We start from the raw sequence: 24,185 nt of genomic DNA, 5'->3' as shown, positions 1-24,185 counted from the left end.
AAGTGTTGTTCTGCAAAAAAGGAGCAATGAGTCTGATATTTTTAATTTATTTATTAACATTATGTCAGAAAGTTGTTAATTAAGATAATGTTTTAATGAACAGTGAATATTCCTTTAAAGACCTTAAAATATTAATGTGAGCACACCACAAATATGGTGTCCTTTTCCGTTTTGAAAATTGACCCAGAGTTCATTTAATGTGATTTAAAAGCATATGATTAGAAGTGACAGCACATCAATTTAATACTGTAATCAAAATAATGTCTTTTACACAGACTACATCTCAGCTCCCAAAGTATGACAAAATGATTATCCCAAACATTCCCAGACGTCTTTGCCAAAGGTCAAATCCAGCTCTATGGATCCCTGTTAAAATATTTCCGTTTGTTCAACACCTCGACAGTCTTTTTACCGTAATGATAGTAGCTGTATCCAGAAACTGTAGTCGTCAGTGCTGTAATGTACCTGCAAACAATTGATCAAATTTAATACGGATTGATTTCATCTTTGGAATCATTTGGATTGATATATATTAGACGAGGAAGCGCTTACCACAGTGACTGCAGTAAAACACTGTCAGTATAGTGAAACACGGGTGAGGCGAGAGACGCGGCCACCAGAAACAACTGAACCGCCGTGTTGATCTGAAACACATACGAGCATCTCAACACTTCTAAAACACCTGGATATCAGCAGACATGCTCTGATGTCAAGCAGCGAATTAAAATCTACTAAACTCTCTCAATCTGTGAATCATGCAGGTCTTGAAATCATGTTCAGAGAAGGAATGCACAATATATCAGTTTTTTGAATCTGAATTTCCATCTGAAATGGTCAAAATTAGCAGACAATATCACATCTTATTTTTTTTTAGAATTCAACACTATTATATTCATATGCAAGGGAAAAAAACAGTTATCCATAATTTCTACTGTACTTAATATGCATTTATTACACAACCCTAATTCTTAAAAAGTTGGGACAGTATGAAAAATGCGAATACAAAAAAAATAAATTATATTCACCCTTATATTGAAAGCACTCCAACTACACATTATATGATGTTTTTCCTTCTTTTTTGAAAATGTACAGCATTTCAAATCGGATGATTGCAACACGCTCCAAAAAAAGTTGGGACGGGGCAAATTTAAGACAGGCGTTGAACAGGCCATCGTGTCATAGTATATAGGGAGACTCCAAAAACAGCCGAGTCCTTCAGGAGAAAGGATCATTCGAGATTCATCAATTTGCCAACTGATGCGTCAGCAAATAATCCAACACTTAGGGAACAATGTTCCCAAAAGACAAATTGGAAGGATATTGGGCCTTTCACCCTCTATAGTGCACAATATATTTAAGGAATCTAGTCAAATCTCTGCGTAAAGGGCAAGATGAAAAGCATTTCTGAATGCGCGTGATCTCTGAACCCTCTTACGTCTCCGTCTTAAAAAAACATCATTAATCTGTGATGGATATCATGAACATGGGTTTGGGATAACTTTAGTAAACCCTTGTTAGTCAACAGCACTCTGGCTGCATCCACAAATGCAAGTTAAGACTTAACTATGTAAAGGAGAAGCCGTACATCATCACTGTCCAGAAGCGCTGCCAACTTCTCTGGGCTCGCTCTCATCTTAGATGGAAAGTAGAACAGTGGAAAAAGCAAAGCTGTCCTGTTATCCGGGCCAAAGAGGAAAAAGGCTCAGGTGCAAAACCAATGTCTGTATGGGCCAGGGGCATGTCAGTGCCCATAGCATGGGTAACTCACACATCTGTGTGAACACCGTGAATGCAGACAGATATGTACAAGTATTAGAGCAGCATATACTGCCATCCAGCACTGTCTTGTCCAGGGACGTCTCTGCATTTTCAAACCACATACTGTCCGGATTACAGGTGTATGGCTGTGTAAGCAGAGAGTGCGGGTGCTAGATTGGCCTGTCTGCAGTCCTGACCTGAGAATGTGTGGTGCATTATGAAGCACCCCATACACCAACGAAGACCTCATACAATTGTGCAGCTGAAGACTTGCATTATGGATGAATGGGGGACAATTTTACTTTCTAAACTTAACAAACTTGTGTCTTCAGTGCCCAAATGCTTAATACATGTTATTAGAAGAAATGGTGATGTTTCATAGGGGTAAACACTCGAATGTCCCAATCATCTGATTTAAAATTACTGTACATTTTCAAAATAACAATGAAATTCACAAGGAAAACCATCATATAATGTGTAGTTGTAGTGCTTTCAATAGAGCAAAGGGGGGAATATAATTTACAAATCACTCTTTTTTTTTGTTTTTATTCTTCTTACTGTCCCAACTTTTTCGGAAATGGGGTTGACGCCTGCTTTTTGGTATTGGAGAGTACAAAAAAAAAGTATCGGTACTCGTACTCAAAAGAATGGTATCGGAAGTTCCCAAGTTTTGAAGGAAAAATACATGAAAATACATCTTGCAATCTTCACCAGTGTGAGATTGACGCTCCGTTCAACTCTAAACAATGTTGGGGTATTTATAATAAAGGGGCGAAGACTAAATGATTGGAGAAGTCCTGCATTCGTCACCAGAGAGAAGTCTGTTGTTTAACCGGAAGATCAAGTTTTGACATTTTGACTAAAGATTACAAGGTAAAAAAAAAAAATACAAATAAATAAAACATATGCATGGATGAATCGTTCACAATAAGATCAATAACATGCATTTAGAAAATAGATCGGGTGAATTTTCATTTCATGCCGACTTTAACTTGTATTGAAGCTGTATTGTTTCTTTAATAAAATCTGATACATTGACAAACACTTAAAACAAAAGTTACTAAAAATCTATAGTTAAACTGAAAGACTGCATGTATAGATTACAATTGTATCAAGCAGTAAAAGATACATTCTTTACCTTGCTAATGAGCGTTGGATTTAGTCGGGCAGTGGTGTAACAAGGGTTGAAGAATTTGCTGAGTGTTACCTACATAGTGGAAAAAAAGAAAATACTAGTGAAATGATTACTTACAAACATATAACAATTCTAGGTGCTTTTAAATATTCTTAATTTTTTTGTCTCAGTGCATGCAAATTTAGACAGTTTAGACCATTTCCATACTAGGGTACAACAAGGTCCCCCGAGGTAAAAGTTAATTTTGATATAATTTTCTCCCAAAACACTAAATAGCAACAAAAACAACCACAGTACTATTTGTAATTTATTATTTGATCCCCTTTTCTCCCAATTTGGCATGCCCAATTCCCACTACTTAGTAGGTCCTCGAGGTGGCACGGTTACTCGCCTCAATCCGGGTGGCGGAGGACAAGTCAGTCAGTCCGTGCATCTTATCACGTGACTCGTTGTGCATGACACCGCGGAGACTCGCAGCATGTGGAGGCTCATGCTACTCTCCACGATCCACACACAACTCACCACAAGCCCCATTGAGAGCGAGAACCACTTATCACGACCACAGGGAGGTTACCAAATGTGACTCTACCCTCCCTAGCAACCAGACCAATTTGGTTGCTTAGGAGACCTGGCTGGATTCACTCGGCACGCCCTGGATTTGAACTCGCGTAGTCAGTGTCAATACTCGCTGATCTTGCACACCATTTTCTAAACATCTGTTTGCAACTATGCACTGCAAAATTGTCCTGATGTAATGTCTAAAGGTTGATTTGGAAGTAATTCGATTAAATATTTAATAATTGTTTAAATGTTACAAATTTATGTAGCTAATAAAAAACCCCTAAGATTATTACATTTATTTTGAATGAAAATACTTCTGTCATTTTCAAGATTATTTCATCAAAACTTTTTCAATAGCTGTCCAATTAGTGAAAGGATGGCATTTTGGGTAAAAAGCCCCTCTGTTGCAGATAAAACACATTGTTTTTCATAAAGAGCACCAATTATGGTTAAGCATGCCTAATTAAGTTTTAAAGGTCTCATACAGTACATTTACATGCATCCAAGGTCAAAAAACACTTTAATTTGCTCATAATGTATTATTTTCCCCAGAGTCAAAAACGACTCGTTCAATGATCCGTTCTAAAGGATTAATTCTAAACTCCGCCTTTCAGAGAGCATACTCTGCTCTGATTGGTCAGATGTCCCAGTCTGTTGTGATTGGTCTACCGCTTTGTGTAGTGTTTGAGGGCGGGTCAAAGCTGTTCACAAGCAGCCAATGAAGACCAGAGGCGGGTTTTTGTTTCCAAATTACGTAGGTTAGTACAGAAAGTAAGTCTGGAATTACTAACGACTCGTTTCAGGTGTTTAGAATCGGTTCTTTCTTTTGGGAGTCATTAACTCCATTTGTGGTGCACTTTGATTTTTGAAACTTTGCAGATATAACACACTACATGAAAGGTAATATTTGAAAAATCATAATAGGTGCTCTTTAAGTGGGGCAAAAAGATATAGTATTCATTTTAATAAAAATCATCCATTATTATTCATTTTTAAACAAATGTTGCTCCGTTCATATCCAATAAAAATGTATTTTTTCAATCTAAATAAACTCTGAGCAGAAATGTTTAGCACTACTGTACCCTACATAAACAAAACAAATTCTGACAATTGCATTATTAGTTATAAGTTTCATAGTAGTTGGTCAATGTGAATAGAAAACACCAAAATAATTAAGTTAATCCAATAAATCAAATTATTATAATTCACACTTACTGGAGGAGGAACTGTTTTATACCGCACATAGAAAACAGCAGTGATCAGTGCAATATCTCTGGATATGACCAGCGCTGTCAGTGGAGCTTTGAACAAACACAAGAGAAGAAAGTTTCATGAGCCGTTCACAACTGCGACAGGTCTGATAATGCAATACTGAAACTCATTAATAAGGAAGCCCTAAGAGGACAGGGCGGGTATTATGTTTACTGAAATAGTTTTGTGTTCCCTCGCAATGCATTTACCATGGTTTTACTACAATAACCGTATTTTAACCATGATATTCGTAGTGAAACCATAGTGATAATATAGGAAAATGCAAACTATGGTAATACAAATCATAATTTTGTTAGTTTAACTATGGTTTTACTATACAAATACCTCAGTTTAACTATGGTTTTACTATAGTAATATTATGGTAACACTTTTAAATAAGGTTCAATTTGTTAACATTAGTTTACATGGACTAACAATGAATAATACTTTTACAGCATATTAATCTTCATTTCAACATATGACTTTTAAAATCAAAAGATGTATATATGTTAACATTAATGCAATAATAAACTAACAAAAAATACAAAATGTTATTTTAATTAACTAACATTACCAAAAGATGAATAAATACTGTAAAACATAGTTTGTTCATTGTTAGTTAATGATAGCTAATGCATTTTCTAACAAATATATTTTTTTATAGTAATATTGTAGTAACCATGATTGTGTAGGCCAACAGTTTTTTTTGTCTTTTTACTTTATTTTTATAATAAAATATTTTAAAATGAAATATTTGCCAATGAAAAAAGTCATCTACAGTTTTTTTGCAGAAAACATGGATTTAATACAGTATATTGAATTAACATTTATTGCGAGGGCACAGAACTTTATTTTGAGGGAATGCAAAACTTATTGCAAACGCACATAAAAATGTATTGCAAGGGAACGCAAACTGTTGTGAGGGAATGCAAAACTTACTGCGAGGGCACGTAAACATTTATTGCGAGGGCACAGAACTTTATTGCGAGGGAAAGCAAACTGTTGCGAGGGAATGCAAAACTTATTGCAAGGGAATGTAAACATTTATTGCGAGGGCACAGAATTTTTTTGCGAGGGAACGCAAACTGTTGTGAGGGAATGCAAAACTTATTGCAAGGGAATGTAAACATTTATTGCGAGGGCACAGAACTTTATTGCGAGGGAACGCAAACTGTTGTGAAGGAATGCAAAACTTATTGCAAGGGAATGTAAACATTTATTGCGAGGGCACAGAACTTTATTGTGAGGGAACGCAAACTGTTGTGAGGGAATGCAAATCTTATTGAGAAGGCACATAAAATTATTTTGCGAGGGATCGCAAACTGCTGCGAGGGAATGCAAATCTTATTGCGAGGGCACAGAATTTGATTGCGAGGGAAAGCAAACTGCCGTGAGGGAATGCAAAACTTATTGCAAGGTAATGTAAACCTTTATTGCGAAGGCACATAAAAATGTATTGGGGGGGAACGCAAACTGTCGCGAGGGAACGCAAAACTATCAGATAATAATAATTCCTACCCTGTCCTCTAAGAGAACGTTAGAAACTTAGATGAAAGAAAAACACATCAGAACCGAAAAGATGCTTGCTTTAACTGTTGCAACACACACACAGCGTTTCCTGAAATACCTGAATAATTAGTTTAAGTAAATTTGGGTGGTCTGGTGACTAAAAGTCTAAGCTGGTAAATTAAATGTAGCAGGTCCAAACCCCAAAGGGGCAGACTCAACCATCACTAAACAAACATTTTAGGAGGACTCAACCGGTTGTCTGCTAAATTACATATCAGTAATACGTAATTCAATAAGTGTATAATTTCACCTGGTATGAGTTGTGCATATGTCAGACTAACATAGAGCACGCTGATGAGAATCTTATCAGCCAATGGGTCGAGAGCGCTGCCCAGAGCTGATTTCTGATTTGGCCAATTGCGAGCAATGTAGCCATCCAACTGGAAGGCAGAAAGGTGTTTCACAGATGAAGCAAGTAATTACATTCGGATGCAAGATTGCAAGGACAAACATTTATTTTCTTTGGAATAACATGTACTGATGAATCATTCACAACCAGGAATGCGTGTTAAGAAAGTAAACAGGGTCAGTGTGGATTTCATGTTGATGTTAAGTGTTGGAGATCGTAAGAATCATAAGTTTGATTGTCTTGAATTTACCAAGTCTGTTGCTCCGGCCAGTACAAAAAGCCCCAGGGACACGTGGAAGTATTGCTCCATTATCAAGTATCCAATAACAGGCGACAGCACGATCCGGGCCATGCAGAGGTAATTAGGGATCGTCCATGGATTCTCATACTGTTGGTAACAAACACAAAAAATGTGCATAAGTGAAATACATTGACATTGATCTTTCAAAACAGACAAGATAAAGTTGATTCCGGAGTTATTAGCGAAAACGGGAATGTGTCATTTATAGCGCCATCTAGTTTCAGATGGATGTGTGTGTGCACGACTAAATAGTGGGGTAGATTTGGGACCATCCAACCAAATTTGGGATCTTTATGATTTACGGTCTATGACAACCAGATACTTTTAGGGCTGAATAGAATAATACGAAAATCAGCACCTTTGGTGTTTGGACACGTAATGGTGCATTCAGAGCTTTCCAGATGTACATTTCTGAAATCCAAAAAGTAGATACACTGTAGGTGTTGCACTAACTGAAGAGCCACAGTTGTGTTGCTTATTCTTATTAATATTTATTGTATTTTTGGCTTCTCGAAAAATCATGATTTTTACTATATTGTTTCGATGTGAATACATAAAAAGGTACATTTGTAGTTTTTACTTTATTTGTACTTCAGACTTTTGTTTTGTAGGACAACAAAAACTAGCTTCATGCCATGTAAACCACATTTGGTTTTTGACCATTGAAAATGGGTAAAATGTCACAATTTATGCATGGAGCAACATTGAGAGTCCCATATCTCTGACTTCTAACCATATAGGGCCTTAAAATTGGAGAAACAAAAATTAAAGTTTGTTCTGAACCAGAAAATAAAATGATATTAAGAAAGCTTTAATACTTCTGGAGTAGTAGGCACTCGAACATAGGAAAAAACACACAAAAAAGTGATTTTTCCCATTTTTGAACTCACACCATTGGCATGTAATGAAACAAGGAGTTCTGAAGTCAACTGATTTTAGTAATATACCCAACTATCTCTGTGTAAAAATAAAATCATGATGCTGCCATTTTGCTAAGGTTAATTTTTTGACCTTTTTTGACCATCAAAATGACAATTGAATTGTAATTTTACCTCCATCTAGAAAATCATTGATTACTCAGTAAATATTGGTCCACGGCATTTAATATTTTGGCCAGTGTTGGATAAGTTACTCTAAAAGACTAATTACTAACTACTAATGACATCTTCTACAGTGTAATTAGATTACTGTATTAAATACTCTGCCTGAAAAGTAATTGCATAACTTATTACTAATTACTTTCTAAAACCCTGATCAACCTCGACCAGGTGAAAAATACAATAATAGACATGACACTTTTCTTTTAATTAAGTCAAATAAATAACATAAATCCAATAAATTATTCATGAACTGGCCAAACAATTTAAGGGGGCGTCGTAAAATTAGAAAACATATATTTTAATATTAGACATTAAATTTCGATTTTAAATTCACCATTGTTTTATATAGAATTGTTCTATAGTCTATAAAGTATTTAACACAGTTACATCAGAAGTAACTGTAACTTACTTAAAAATTAAGAGTAATCCCTTACTTTACTTTTTAATGAAAAGTAACGTAATTACAGTAATTAATAACTTGGTAATTCTTTACACTCAACACTGATTTTGGCTTTTATCATCATTTATGTTTATCCTTCTCCAGAAATTTGGTCGATTTTATATGGAATAACCCAGTTTTGATAATGTAGAAAACAGACCAAATAAATAAATATGGAAAAAAAGTATAAACAGGAAAAAAGTATAAACAGCTATGGTAATGTCAACTCACCAGCTCTTTAAACTGGAAATGTCCCTCATTAGTTGGAGTTGATGAAGAGGAGGCTCTTTGATCTTCATCATTTTCTCTTGAATCCTGTTTAGAATATTTTTCATCCAATACTGGTTTTCCTGAAGCATTCGTGCAAAATCCATTTGAAGCACAAACTCTACTTGACAAGGGCAGATGGAGACTGTAGTGATTTGTATGTAGTTTTGATCTACATATAACAGAAGTGCGATGATCACATATTTCATTCTCTCCTCTATGAAGGTCCACGTGTGTTGGTGAGGTTGATCCAGCAGGTCCACAGGTGACAGAGGTCAAAGGTGAAGGGTTCAAGCATCTGAGTCTCTGGAAACATCGGAGTTCAGATTTAGTGTTTTTCAGCTGTAAGTCTGCAGCTCTTCTATAATTCCAGCTGTAGTTGCATCTGCCACTCAGTCTGTGTATGTACCCTTTAGCACAACTGAACAAGTGATTTGTACAAGCTGCCAAAAACATGTCAGCCGCTTTAATCCAGTTAAACTAAATCATTAATTTCTCAGATGTGTAGAACTGATCTGTATTCGTAGATCTAGCAACATATTTCTTTACTAGCGCGTTCTTTTTGTTACATTTTCAAACATTCACGGGCGACCCACGTTTAGTTGCCCTGCCGGATTCCGAGCTGTCTGTATTTGCGACAGTTGACAGAGGGGGGGCGGGGCATTGAAGAAACACGCACTCAAATCAGTTAAAATAATTAATTAAAACACATAAATGGGCTAGATTCAGCGATAGTTCAAAGTCATTATTCCTACTTTTTTTAAAACGGTATAAGCTGTATTATTATTTTTACGTCAGTAGGCTAGTTTCTTTGAATGTAACGATGCCCTTTGAAATTACCATAGTAACCATTGTTTCCTGCCAAAACACCAGTTCCTCAAGTTATTGTTACACCTGTGACATCATAATTAATATGTATAATAATCTCCTGGAAAATATTTATAGCCTATTATATGCAGTATCAGATTTTTTGTCATTTTGTTTTATTTCTATTTTTTGTTGACAGTGGTATTTCAATGAAAACTTCGGTTACCATGGTTGAAAAAAATAATAATAATAATATTAAAGGTACATTTTTAATTGTAATAGTTATTTTAGCCATTGTTATATTCTAATCATCATTGTATTTTTAACATTGCAATTCCATAAATGTATTAGCTGCACTTGTATGGATTGTAATAAGATAATTTTGACCTAGTGTTCAGTTGCAGTGACATTTCACTATTTAAAAATACTGAACAGATGTGTATGTGCCGAGGATAACTTAGCTAACACCATCTACAACCCACTATTCAATATATATATATATATATATATATATATATATATATATATATATATATATATATATATATATATATTATTATTATTATTATTTTAAATACAATATAACACAATTGAACCCTTCAGATTTTACGTTCATACATGTGGTCAATGTTTGATGGCTTAATGCATAGTGTTATCAGCCAAAACACTTTTCATTAACAGGTACATAGGTTGATATTTATGAACATGTAAACAATGTACAATAATAATACAGAACTTTCCAAATATTACAGAAACAACACAGTACTTCACAACAATACAAGGACATATTAACATATATATCATGTTTTGCCAGGTTAAAAAAACAACACAGTAAATTTAATACAACACCAAACTAGAATAAATACATTTTAACATATTGTTCATTCAGATAGTTTGAAGTTGATAAATCCTGTGTCCTTTCTTCAGAAGGTAACCTTGTTCGTTGAGTGCACTGATGAAGCCTTCGAAATCAACAACCTGAGAACACAATGTGAGAAATACATAAAAACTTGGTATATGAATATACATTAGGTACACTAAAAGATTTTGTTCACCTGTATTTGCAGATCTTTGGCGAGTTGGCGAAGCTCCTGGACCTCAAACATGGTTTTGTGTGTGCGCTCGGCGTGTTTGTTTAACGCTGCAACAAATTTCTTGACTTTCGAGCGGTTGCTCATCCCAGAGCCGAGTTGAGATCGGTCAAAATCCAGATGGCCAAACTCATCAGAGTAGGTGTCAGTTAAACTAAAACACCAAAGAACATTTAGGATGATGCACAGTATTTTTGTTCCTATGTAACTCAATGCATTCTTAATCAGTGAAACAAATAAAAAACAATGTTATTGAGAAATTTCAATTGAGGATGCAAGTGGAAATACAGAATGTCCCTTTGATTCAGAAGGCTTACACAAGTCTAAATTTAATGTGAATTCACACATAACATCAATATCAAACAGACATCATTACAAAGTTAAAGTTAGAATTCAGTTTGAGACACCTGTGTTTCATGATTTCCACAACATCTTCTGCATCACTCTGTGTAGCTTTCTCTCTCAGCTCCACACGAGCTCTTGCCTTCAAACAGGAAAAAAAATCAACTTTAAAATGTTGTCCAGACACCTAGTTTAAATATTCAAACCCCCATTTAATCAAATTGTGGCATTTAGTATGTGTCAGATAGCCTTAAACCTTATATATGCTAGTGTCCTCCTAAAAATTGACAAAATAAATCATTAGCAGATATACACACAATAACACTGACTAGCAATATCAAGTAGCAAACAATGGAAAAAAGGCCAATTAGCTACTTTTAAAAATAGGAAATCGGTCAACACAAGAAACTGTAATGATTAATAAAGCAATGACTTTATATTAAGGTCATTCTGTGGTCATTTGCACCTCAGTGAGTCTGATGAGGGACTCCAGTTGCCGGGTGGTGATTGGCGTGCTGTCGGCAGTCTGGTTCTGTTTGCGCAGTTCCAGATAAAAGTCCTGCAGAACCTGCGCCGCCTCGGCAGAGAGACTCGGGTGGACATAGTGCCGGGCGTAACCAACGTACTTCCGCAGGAGTTGATGAGGAATGGGGTCAAAATTCTCTCCAGGAACAAGCTATGGATGACAATGCATTACAATTGAAACATCTAGTCATTGTTATCATTAAAACTAGGAATGCACCAAAGTATCTAGAGCGCACTCTGTACAAACGCTGTGAATTCAAATGGACAATCCAGAAAAAATAATAGCCACAATATGGAGAAGGGATTGCAATCATGTCATATTTATTTTTTATTCTTTCTCGTTCTCACGTTAATGCGGAGAAACCGACATTTGTGAAAGTGGCACTTTCCTATAGGCAACATGATGAGTGAAACCTCAGGAAAATCAGCACACTGTTGCTCCCAAAAACTTTAATGAGCTCACCACAGAAATAAACGTGACGTTTCGAACTACAATCAGATGTCTGATGAAGAGCATGTAGGACACCTGTCCAGCGGATGCCACCCCTGTCCAGTGGCTCTGCCCTCTGAGTCTTCCATGGTTCCACCTCTTGAATCCTCAGCTTCCCTGGCCTCTGAGCTCTCTGAATCCCTGAGTGCCTTGCTCTCAAAGACCCCCCCCCCGAGCGCCTTGCTTCCACTTGAGGATATTGTGAAGGACTTCTGCACCTTGTCCTGCAAGGTAGATTTTAATGATGTGGCACTTAAGGACTTTTTTCATGCAGGAGTAAATGAGTCTGTGTACTCCATGCTGCCCTGTAGTGGAGTTCCTTGGACTCACACAATGGATCAATACATTAACTACGCCCTCTTGCTCAGTGATTTGCCATTTTCTGTAGGAGTGGAGGATTAGGATGTCATCCCTCCCTCGGAGGCAGCCATCCCATCTGTGTCCCCTGTCATGGCCTGCACCCTCTCCTGCCACGGTCAACGAGCCGGCACCCATGCCTGCCACGGTCAACGAGCCTTTCCAGTTCCCTGAGGCTGTCGACGAGACTGTCCAGTTCCCCGAGACCGTTGACAATCCTGTCCAGTCCCCAGCAGCCATCGACCAGTCTGTTGCTCAGTCCAGTGGCCAGCACCGGTCAGACACAAGCTATCAGTCCGTTTAGTGCCCAGCAGCTGCCTACAGCCAGTATGACACCTGCTCAGCGAACGCCGCCCAGCTTGCTGACCCCTCACCAGCAGCTCTGCCCTCCGAGTCTTCCATGGCTCCACCCCTCGAATCCTCAGCTTCCCTGGCCTCTGAGCTCTCAGAGTCCCTGAGTGCCTTGCTCTTTGAGTCCCACCGAGTGCCTTGTCCTCTGAGCCCCTAGCTTCTCTGAACCCTTTGAGTCTCATGTTGACTTGACTACTGAGCCCTCTGAATCCCCAGATGCCATAACCTGAGCCCTTGTCTCCTGTAGCTCCATCTCCTATGCTCCGCTTCCTGTGGCTTGGCCCCAGGAGCCTTTTCCTCCATCAGATCCGACCTCTAAGCTTCCGCCTCCTGCGCCTCCTCCTCCTGGGCCTCCTGTGGCTCTGCCTCTTACGTCTCCACCCTCTGGGACTCCATTCCTTGAGACTCCTTCAGCTCCACCCCCTGGGCCTCCGCCTCCTGCGGCTCCTCCCCCTGGGCCTCCGCCTCCTGCGGCTCCTCCCCCTGGGCCTGGGCCTCCGCCTCCAGCAGCTCCTCCCCCTGGGCTTCTGCCTCTTGCTCCTCCCAGTAACTATTTTTGTTTTTTATATGTTAAGGAGCTTCAAGAGCCACTCCTTAGATGGGGGTCTCTGTAATATTTGGAAAATTCTCTTTGGTGGTTGCTAGGAGTTTTAAGACTTTTATTTTGAAGTTTGGTTTTTGTTGTGCCTCTGTTCTCTGTGTTCCCTTTGATTCATTCCAGCTGTGTCTTGTTACTCTTGTTAGTTCTTGCATGTGTATATATAGTCCTTATGTTTTCCCTGTGGTTTATCTTGCATTATTTGATGTCTTTGTAGTTTGGAGAGTTCTTGTTTGTTTTTCTTAGTTTTTGTTTTCTTAGCTCAGCTCTCGTTGTATTTTGACCTTTATGGTTTTTGATTTTCATTTATCCAAATCCCACTCGCCAGACCCTCATAATTACAGCATCGATATCGGTCTATGGTTTTTTTTTTGGTTAAAATCGGTATCGGTGCATCCCTAATTAAAATTAATTAAATTTGAGTAACAAAACTGATGCAATTAGAAGAACACATTTCTAAATTGCAATAAAAAAAAAAAAATACTATAAAAAAAAAATAAAAAGTACATACCATGTACAAACAAACTGCAGAGAAGTCACTGGGTTCAATACAAGTTAAGCTCAAACGACAGCATTTGCATCATAACGTTGATTACCACAAACATTTATTTGACTTTAACGTCCTTTAAAAAAATCGTCCTTTTATATAATCATAAGCTTTACATTTCTGTCTTTAAACACTCCAAAAATAGCCCCCATTCACTTCCCTTGTGTCCTACTGTCACCTCAATTTTAGATTTTTTAAGAAAAGGAGGGGCAAGATGAAACACATTTTTGTGTTGATTTGTATTGAACCCAGAATATTCCTTTAAGGACAACATACTTTGAGTCTGTCAGCGAGGGGTTTCTCTGACGAGACCTCCAGAATGGAGATGTTGGACTCTTGCGTGCTGTAGCGTGTGACTGCAGCGCCGCTAATTGTGCCATTCTTTCCTGCACGCATCGCCATCACGTGCTCAGAGAGCAGGTGATCGTGATCTTCATTCGGCGTGTCCAACAAGATAAAGACCAGATCAAACCTGGACAGCAGCGCACTTCCCATTCTAGAATGATACAGGCAATATTTTCATATTACAGGAAGTGGACAGTGTTATTTAGGAAAAGGTTATAATCCTACAGAGCTGTTCAGGTCGTAGTGCACAAACCCAGAAGAGAATTCGCCATGGGTTCCCTCTGGATTTTCCTGTGGGTTTTTATAATGCGGTTTTTTAACTTATTAGTAAAATAAGGTCTGTGGTAAACATTACTTGACGATACGTGGATGTTTTGTCCTACAACATAAATTACACACTTTCATACCTCCAACGTGAATTTATAAGATGTAAAGAATTGCATAATTAAAATGAAAAAACACGGCAGCTTCAAAATTCACTAATTCGCCATGGGATACCTCAGGAACTCCCTATGGGTCTTTTGAATAGGAAATTTCAATTTACAAGTAAAATAAGACATTGTGGTGAAAATTACTCGAAGAGGCTTTCACGTTTTTTCTAGAACCTCAATTGTGGATTTTGAAGCAGTTATGACTTTTAAAAATGCATGTCGCTATCCCGCCGCTATATAAGGACTACAACAGTCATCTATTTCCTAATGCACTTAGCTCACATGCTGATGGAAGTTGTAGTCCTGAATCGGCAACATGTGTTTTTAAAAATACAGCAGCTTCAAAATTAACATTTGAGGTATGACTGTGTGTAATTTATCTTTTAGAACAAAACGTGAAAGTCTCTTCTAGTAATTTTAACCGCATGCCTTAATAAAACTGCCATTATAAAACCCCATAGGAAATTCCAATCCAGAGGGAACCCATAGCTTGAAAATGCTAATTGTCTTCCAGGCTTTTGGACTACAACCTGAACAGCTCTTTTGTGTGATTAAAATGTATTTAACATCATTATCTTTTGAACAATGATGCTTTTTTTTGTTGCTACTGACATTTTATATAATCAATAGGCCACTCGGGGATGTGCGTTTCAGTGACTTAACCATCATTCAGGCTTGGTACTTATTTTACATCCAATAAACTCTAGAATAAATGGTCAACAAAGACTTTATAGCATAGAAATATACTCACTTCAGGTTCTCAGAGACAGTCTTGGCTTTATTATAATGTCCTCCGGCTGGATTGGCTGCTGCGATGATGGAGGTTCGAGCGGGAAGTGTGCAGACAATCCCAGCTTTAGCCAGACTGATGCTCTGCTGCTCCATAGCCTCCAGTAAAGCCTGATGCTGACTGCCCATCTTATCAAACTCATCAATGCAACAAATACCTGAAAAGACAGAGATAAATCGATTCTGTGTTTGTATCCAGCACTGAATTAGATGCTTATAAACCACAGTTTAAATTTACCTTGATCTCCTAACACCAGAGCTCCAGCTTCAAGAGCATAGTCTCCTGATCCGCTCTCCCGGGACAGTGAGACAGTCAGCCCTGAAGTGGTGGTAGTGTTGCCGCAAACATACACACCCCGCGGGGCCACGTTACACACGGCCTGGACACACGCAAGCACCAAACAACAGCACAGATGAATTTACTGTACAGCATTTATGTAAAACTTCTTCTACACTGCAAATCACTCATATATGCAAGTCAATTTTGCATTATGCGACCAAAAACATCTGTTATTAGCCACTGGCAAGTATTTATTAATTTTGTGAACACAAAGCACTCCAGTTTCACTTAACGGCCATGTAATGGCATATAATGAGACAGAGGAGATGCACTGCTCTATTTCTGTGGAGATGATCAAATGCAAGAAACACAATCTCAAAGTCTTCCTTCATGAGAAATAAGGGCTTGTGAGTTAATCAGAGAGCCTTAAAATAATGTGTGAAAGTGAAGAATTTAAGGCAGAATATTTTACTATTTTTCATAATATAATAAAATATAATATAATATAATAGCTACACAGGTTGGCTGGGTTACAAAAGAAGCAAAAGAAAACAAAACATTGAAAAAGTCCAATGGATCAAAAGTAAATCGGACAAATAATAGAGATATATTTTAGTTATTTAGACATATTTTGATTATTATTTTACTGTCATTCATAAATTTTTGAAGCCTGAAAAGGAAATCATATATCTTTATTTTATTATATGACCCAAGCAAAATTTTTATAAATGACTTTGTTGAGTGTGTAACCGGCCCTGCTCGCCCCGCTCCGAACGGGACTCGAACCGGCATGGGAGGCGGGTGCGCTAACAAGGAGGCTAAAGGCTACAGCCCCTAGCATACATGTGCATGAAGCACACATAGTGAGTTTGTATGGTAATTAATCGGCATATTTGTGAAACACCTAAAACAGGCAATCAATCGCCATAATCGCAATTATTTGTTTGACAATTTATTGTCAGCCTGATTTCACAATCGTGACCCCTAATTTTGATTATTAGGTTCCTACCTTGTGAATTGTTTTGTTAAAAATGTGTACGAAATTTCAAACAGTGACAACAGCTTGTATCATTATTAAAAATGCGATTTCATGACATCATATAAAATTACAGAATGTGAAATTTGTACATTTTTTCATTTTAAAATGTGATTAAAATCATAAAGCAAAATCAAAAAAAAAAAAAATAATTACAATAAACTATATTGCATGAATATATATGAAGAAGCCCCCTCTCTCAGTGTGCTTAATATATTTGTTAGTTACATATATGCTTACACGTCGTCAAATATCTGGCAAGTAAAAACAAACATTTACAAGCCAATGATGATTCTTTCTCCAACATGATCGTAGAGGGTTGCACTGTAAACCCTAATGTTGTCAACAATAAAACATTACTTGAAATGTCAAGTTGAGCTCATAACTCAAATATCTATGTTCAATTAACTTATTTATCATAAAAATCTACAGACTTAATATTTTATATGTTAATTACAAAAAAGTGAGGCTAGAGTCAGTTATAATCGGAGTTATTGTATGATCTAAATTTGAGTAAATTCAACAAAAATTATTAAGTAGAAACAACAACATTTATTTGGCAAATCTGAGTTATATTGGCTTGCGTTACCTTAACTTAAATAGTTAAGTTCATTCTATATGCACACCAAGTTAAGCGAAGTTTAATACACCGTTACTCAATTCGATTGAGTAAAGTCCACTTATTATGGTTTAAAGTGTATTAACAACTAATGAATAAGACGAAAATGCATCAGAGAGGCTCATATGTACCTGTAGCATCTGACTTTTGCCAAGTCCAGGGTCTCCGACAATAAGCATATGAGGGTCTCCTCTTATTGGGATACGATTCTTATCATCAACATACTTCTGAGATCCTCCAAACAAAGCCAGTGCCAATCCTGCTTTAACAAGCTAATTAGAAAACACACAATAGTATTAAATAAAGGTTTTCGCACCATATTAGAGCAGAGATGATCATGTTAAAGAAGGTTTTTTCACCATGAGTAAATAATGTTTAAAAACTCACCAAATGGCCATAAATCGATGGACAAAGAGAGCTGCAATTAATATGACACAGTCGCATTAGACACTCTGGTTATAACAGTAAAAGCAATACATAAGCATTTGAAAAGTACCAAAAATAAATGATAATGGCCCAGATATGTTTCCAATTCAGTTTTAATGAGACCTTCATATAACAACAAAACATCCCCTGAGACATGGAAGTGCCTGAAGTTGAAGAAACACCTAAATATCCATTTATGCTGCATGTTGATTTATGTTAGGCTCTAATGTAAGTGTGCTATTAAACACGGTGCAGTGTAAAGCCTTTAAGTTCCTCACTTTACTATTAGTTTGAAGAGGTCCTCTTGAGCTTGGATCTCCTGGATGGCGTAGAGATCTTTGATGGAGAACTCCACAGAAGGTCCCTGGCCTTCTGATTCTGAGGCGGCTTTGCTCTTCTGACCCTTTGAGTTACTGACAGAATTCGCCTGAATGTACAACAGGAACATACACTTGTCCTTCTTATATCTGCCATTTCCTGAAGAAAGAAACACAAATCATCTTCATTATTTACTTTGTAGAAACTCTACAGGCAGAAGCATTATGGTAAAGCGTTTAGGCAAATTTGATTGACTTAATGTTAAATGATTTATTAATAATCTATGTATTGATTATTAACTGTGTATTAATTAGAGTATACGTGTGTGATGCATGGTGTGCAGTGATTCCAATGTAAATACATTGTTAATGTCTGTGTGCTCTTTGAAAATCTGAACACTTTTTTTCTTCATATTATATATATATATATATGTGCTTCTTCAGATGCAGTATTTTACTTCGCAGTCAGACTGCTCTAACCAGAATTTCTTTGTCTCTTAAGCCTTTCAGGGGGTCATATTTGGACAGAAATCCACCCAAGGCTGTCCTGTTTCTATAGGGCAATTACATCAGCTACAGGCCAGCAGTAAAAATAGCACCAGCTGACCATAACTGGACTATATGACAGACACTTTGTTTAGGCACTCACACTAAACAAACTGAGAAGAACCATGTGTCCCTTAGTCAATGACATTATTTTAGTGAATACTTTAATGACCTCATGTATCAAGTAAGCTTCTAAAGAACTTTGCTTTGCTTTGACACTGTCTCGTACCTTCTTCACTGGACACTTTAATGACTCCTGTGATGGTAACTATGTCTCCAGGTACACAGCTGTCCACCAGATCCTGCGTGAGCTCACATTCAATAGTGCGTGGGATTCGACCCGACTCGTGCTGATCGTCAGATATCAGATCCTGAACCCTGTTAAAACAACTCAAATCAATAATAAAACTTACATTCTCTAAAATCTATATGTTGGGACAAAAATGTAAGTCACTGTAGAATGACAGCTTATATATATATATATATATATATATAATAAAAATACAGGTAAAATATTTTGACAAGTTGTTCTACATATATATAATTTAGAATAATGTCATACTTTATCATCTGCCAGTCAACAGTGAGTGTCAGAGGTGAACTTCTGTTTGGAGTGAACGCCCGACCACGGCATTCATGTTGTAAACACTGGTCAATAAATCAATACATTAGATGTTAGTTGTCACGTAACACAGCAAACTGTTGTTACATTCCATGTATCATGTCTGTTCATTATATTAATTGTTTATTATCGTGTATTGTTTACAAAGTCATCTTTCTGTCTGTAATATGCACTGTATATCTGGTGAAATAAAATGTTGTTTCATTGTTAACTTTTATATGGTTATAATATCAATAATCAAACTAAACTAAAATAAAAGGAACGCAACTAAACTAAACTGAATAGAACAAAACTAAATTAACGGAACTAAATTAAATGATCGAAATGAAACAAATCTAGACTAAACTAAACAGTACTAAATGATCTAAATGAAACAAAACTAGACTACACTAAACGGAACTTAATGGGACTAAGCGATACTAAGCCGAACTAAACTAAATTATACTGAACTAAACAATCTAAATATGAAACAAAACAAAACTAGACTAGACTAAATGAAACAAAACTAGACTGACCAAAGCTAAACAGAACTACTAAACTAAATCTAAATGAAACAAAACAAAACTAGACTAGACTAAATTAAACTAGACTAAACTAGACTGACCAGAGCTAAACATATCTACTAAACAATCTAAATGAAACAAAACAAAACTAGACTAGACTAAATGAAACTAGACTAAACTAGACTGACCACAGCTAAACAAGCTAAATGAAACAAAACAAAACTAGACTAAACAAATTAAACTAGACTAAACTAGACTGACCAGAGCTAAACAATCTAAATGAAACAAAACTAGACTAGACTAAATGAAACTAGACTGTTTAGCTCTGGTCAATCTAAATGAAACAAAACAAAACTAGACTAAACAAATTAAACTAGACTAAACTAGACTGACCAGAGCTAAACATATCTACTAAACAAGCTAAATGAAACAAAACAAAACTAGACTAAACAAATTAAACTAGACTAAACTAGACAGACCAGAGCTGAACAGAACTGCAAAACAATCTAAATGAAACAAAACAAAACTAGACTAGATTAAACTAGACTAAACTAGACTGACCAGAGCTAAACAGATCTACTAAGCTAAACAATCTAAATGAAACAAAACAAAACTAGACTAGACTAAATTAAACTAAACTACACTAGACGGACCAGAGCTAAACAGAGCTAACTAAACTAAACCAGAGCCAAACAGATCTACTAAACTAAACAATCTAAATGAAACAAAACAAAACTAGACTAAATTAAACTAAACTACACTAGACGGACCAGAGCTAAACAGAACTACTAAACGAAACAATCTAAATGAAACAAAACAAAACTAGACTAGACTAAATTAAACTAAACTACACTAGACGGACCAGAGCTAAACAGATCTACTAAACGAAACAATCTAAATGAAACAAAACAAAACTAGACTAGACTAAATTAAACTAAACTACACTAGACGGACCAGAGCTAAACAGAACTACTAAACGAAACAATCTAAATGAAACAAAACAAAACTAGACTAGACTAAATTAAACTAGACTAACCAGAGCTAAACAGAACTACTAAACTAAACAATTAAACAAAACTGCATGAAACTAAAGCCGCACTAAGCATAGCTAAACAAAAATGAAACACTAAACATTCTAAAAAAAAAAAAAAAAACTAAACTAAACTAAATGAATCAGAGCTAACCAAAATGAAATGAAACTAAATAAAACTTAACTGGGAAAGTTACACATGTAGTACTGTTGCCAGTAGCTGCATAGATTGTTGCTTGTAGCTGTTAGTATGTTGTACCTTATTGGGTGTAGTGTATTTCCCATCAGGCAGCGTAATGCTTTGTGTATCTCCACAACTGTTACAGATGAAAGCCAGTTTACTGCAGAGCGGTTTAATGTTACTCACTCTTACCACAGTACCTCTGATCGCAACAAACTTGCCGTATAAATTTGCTCTCAGACTTTTCAAAGGAGTCAGTGACTCATAGTTATACACCCTAAAAGAAAAAAACAACAGGACTATAAAAGTCATCTTATTCAAAGTGGGGAAAAAGCTGTGGCAAAAACATTCCCTATGGGATGTTTGAGTTGCTTTCATAAAGGCAGATAAATAATCTCACCTGGCGCTGATATGAGGTATGTTAATTATGGGTCGTACCCCTGAAGGAAGCTCTTCCTGTCCCTGAAGTTCAGCTGCATGTCTCTCAAGATCCACAGTCAACACCTGAAGAGACAAATCTGATTAGTTCTACTCGATCAACAGCTGAAATAAATCACAGAAAAACAACCAAACGGTTTACTTAATATTCTATAATGAAAACAATAAGTGACAAACATGCATTTATGTAATTACACAACACAAAAAAAAAAATCACCTGATGAATTGCTAAACCCAAGCAGTCCAGTATCTTCTCAGGCATCTCTTTCAGATCCTTAGCAAGACCAGGTAAAGTATGTGAAATCTGTTTTTTGGAGAGAAGGTCTTTGTAGTCCACCAAAATACTGCCTTTCCTTTCAATCTCATCCTGAGAGAATGAATGCAAAAAAATAATAATAATTTGTTTTTCAAAGAACAACACAGAAAATAAGGAAAACTATGCTATGAATTCTGTTTTTGGTACCTTATCATAAAGATCTATTTGTGAAGTGAAGTACTGTTCAAATGCCTTTATCTTCTCAACATATGGGGAACTTTGAACAAAACCTGGAAAAAGACCCAAAGCAGTTTACAAATTGGTAAAACCGTGGTGTAGTGACAGATATAGGGTACAGAATTCACAATACACACAATGTACAGTATTATACACATAATACAGAATTTATAATATAAAATACAAGATTAGTGAATATTAGTTTGAACATTAGTGACATGAGAAAATATAAAACCTTCAGAAAAATAGAGTCTCCATCCTTTATATGGACAAGTGATATCAAGAGTTGCTTGACTGACTTGTGGAATAATTCTGCTCCCTATTGCAAACAAACACACACTAAATAAGACAAAATTCATAAATTAATTACAGTTGTTTTCTGTAAGTAGAAGTGACAACTACACAATGACAAGAAACTCACCGTGTTGTGAACTATTGGTGGAACAGTTTCCTCTTCCTCCTCCTCCTCCTCCTCCTCTGTTCCAAGGACGGCCTCTCCAGGGTTTGTATCCACCTGAGCTCCATCCTCTTCCTCCTCTCCACCCTCCTCTTCCTCCTCCAGCATCTGAGCTGCTTCCACCCCTCCGTGACCCACGAGAAGCACCTTGACTACTCATCGTTTATCTCCTGATTATTGAGACTGGAAAGCAAAATTACAACTTCTTAAAAAAAAAATATATATATATATATATACACACACACTGATGAGCCAAAACATTATGAACACTTAATGGTGAATCGAATAACGTTGATCATCTCCTAACAAGGCCACATGTCAAGGTCTGGGTAGATTAGATATTAATCGAATAATCAGTTCTTGTAATCAACATGTTGAATGCAGGAGAAATGAGCAGGAGTAAAGACCTGATCGACTTTGACAAGAGCCAAATTGTTATGGCCAGACGACAGAGTTATAGCATCGCTGAAATGGCAAGGTTTGTAGGATGCTCCCGATCCACAGTAGTGAGTACCGTAAGTGGTCCCAGGAGGGACAAACCACAAACCGGCGACATGGTGTTGAATACCAAAGGCTCATCGATGCGAGAGGGCAACTTAGGCTATCCCGTCTGGTCCGAACCGAAAGGAGGTCTTCAGGGCACAAGAAAATTGAATGATTGTTACAGGAGGAATGTGTCACAACATGCAGTGCATTGCACTCTGCTGCATATGGGGCTGTGTAGTCGCAGACCGGTCAGAGTGTCCATGATGACCCCTGTCCACCATTGAAAGTGCCTAAAATTGGCATGTGAGCATCAGAACTGGACCTAGAAACAGTGGAAGAAGGTCTTCTGGTCCGATGAGTCCCGTTTTCTTTTACATCACGTGGATGGCCATGTACATGTGCGCCGCTTACCTGAGTAAGTGATGGCACCAGGATGCACTGTGGGAAGATGACAAGCCGGTGGAGGGAGTGTGTTGCTCTGGGCAAAGTTATGCTGGGAAACCCTGGGTCTGGCCATTTATGTGGACATCAATTTGACACGTGCCACCTACCTAAACATCGTTGCAGACCAGGTACACCCCATCTTGGCAATGGTATTCCCTGATGGCCGTGGCCTCTTTCAGCAGGATAATGCGCCCTGTCACACTGCACACATTGCTCGGGAATGGTTTGAGGAACATGATGAAGAGTTCAAGGTGTTGCCTTGGCTTCCAAATGTGTGCTGGACCAACAAGTCCGATCGATGGTGGCTCCACCTCGCAACTTACAGGACTTGAAGGATCTGCTGCTAATGTCTTGGTGCCAGATACCACAGGACACCTTCAGGGATCTTGTAGAGTATATGCCTCGGCAGGTCGTTGCTATTTTGGCAGCACTCGGAGGACCAACCGCATATTAGGCAGGTGGTCATAATGTTGACAAATCAGTGTACAGTGTGTGTGTATATATATATATATATATATATATATATATATATATATATATATATATATATATGCACACACACATACACTCACCTAAAGGATTATTAGGAACACATACTAATACTGTGTTTGACCCCTTTCGCCTTCAGAACTGCCTTAATTCTACGTGGCATTGATTCAACAAGGTGCTGAAAGCATTCTTTAGAAATGTTGGCCCATATTGATAGGATAGCATCTTGCAGTTGATGGAGATTTGTGGGATGCACATCCAGGGCACGAAGCTCCTGTTCCACCACATCCCAAAGATGCTCTATTGGGTTGAGATCTGGTGACTGTGGGGGCCATTTTAGTGCAGTGAACTCATTGTCATGTTCAAGAAACCAATTTGAAATGATTCGAGCTTTGTGACATGGTGCATTATCCTG

The 24,185-nt window shown here is 37.2% G+C and overlaps 2 protein-coding genes across 2 annotated transcripts; both read right to left on the bottom strand.

Annotated features, from left to right (window-relative positions):
• Positions 1 to 43: 43 nt before the first annotated feature.
• On the bottom strand, positions 44 to 9,346 carry crls1 (cardiolipin synthase 1). Its single transcript, XM_052146173.1, has 7 exons — positions 8,695 to 9,346; positions 6,874 to 7,011; positions 6,525 to 6,654; positions 4,670 to 4,755; positions 2,897 to 2,965; positions 553 to 644; positions 44 to 465 (listed from the first exon to the last, which is right to left on the bottom strand). The coding sequence occupies exons 1-7, from the start codon at positions 9,184 to 9,186 to the stop codon at positions 357 to 359; spliced, it is 1,116 nt and encodes a 371-aa protein (XP_052002133.1). The 5' UTR covers positions 9,187 to 9,346; the 3' UTR covers positions 44 to 356.
• A 1,006-nt stretch (positions 9,347 to 10,352) lies between these two features.
• On the bottom strand, positions 10,353 to 22,511 carry mcm8 (minichromosome maintenance 8 homologous recombination repair factor). Its single transcript, XM_052146156.1, has 18 exons — positions 22,316 to 22,511; positions 22,130 to 22,213; positions 21,865 to 21,947; positions 21,619 to 21,768; positions 21,364 to 21,467; positions 21,042 to 21,240; positions 19,190 to 19,275; positions 18,857 to 19,005; positions 18,043 to 18,241; positions 17,726 to 17,756; positions 17,470 to 17,610; positions 15,642 to 15,783; positions 15,366 to 15,561; positions 14,115 to 14,334; positions 11,437 to 11,646; positions 11,036 to 11,112; positions 10,593 to 10,782; positions 10,353 to 10,515 (listed from the first exon to the last, which is right to left on the bottom strand). The coding sequence occupies exons 1-18, from the start codon at positions 22,509 to 22,511 to the stop codon at positions 10,423 to 10,425; spliced, it is 2,550 nt and encodes an 849-aa protein (XP_052002116.1). The 3' UTR covers positions 10,353 to 10,422.
• Between the last annotated feature and the right edge of the window lie 1,674 nt (positions 22,512 to 24,185).

This window comes from Xyrauchen texanus, chromosome 16, assembly GCF_025860055.1.
Source record: "Xyrauchen texanus isolate HMW12.3.18 chromosome 16, RBS_HiC_50CHRs, whole genome shotgun sequence".
NCBI lineage: Eukaryota > Metazoa > Chordata > Actinopteri > Cypriniformes > Catostomidae > Xyrauchen > Xyrauchen texanus.
Note: the sequence above shows the minus strand (reverse complement) of the source record. Positions and strands in the feature narration are given on the sequence as shown.

Excerpts from the sequence above, each read along its gene's own strand:
- mcm8 (XM_052146156.1), bottom strand. The coding sequence starts at position 22,511 with ATGAGTAGTCAAGGTGCTTCTCGTGGGTCACGGAGGGGTGGAAGCAGC. Across the intron at positions 21,241-21,363 it reads ATACCTCATATCAGCGCCAG|GGTGTATAACTATGAGTCAC; the intron begins GTGAGATTATTT and ends TTTTTCTTTTAG. Across the intron at positions 15,562-15,641 it reads TCTGGTGTTAGGAGATCAAG|GTATTTGTTGCATTGATGAG; the intron begins GTAAATTTAAAC and ends CTGTCTTTTCAG.
- crls1 (XM_052146173.1), bottom strand. The coding sequence starts at position 9,186 with ATGTTTTTGGCAGCTTGTACAAATCACTTGTTCAGTTGTGCTAAAGGG. Across the intron at positions 2,966-4,669 it reads ATAAAACAGTTCCTCCTCCA|GTAACACTCAGCAAATTCTT; the intron begins GTAAGTGTGAAT and ends TCCACTATGTAG. Across the intron at positions 466-552 it reads GTTTTACTGCAGTCACTGTG|GTACATTACAGCACTGACGA; the intron begins GTAAGCGCTTCC and ends AATTGTTTGCAG.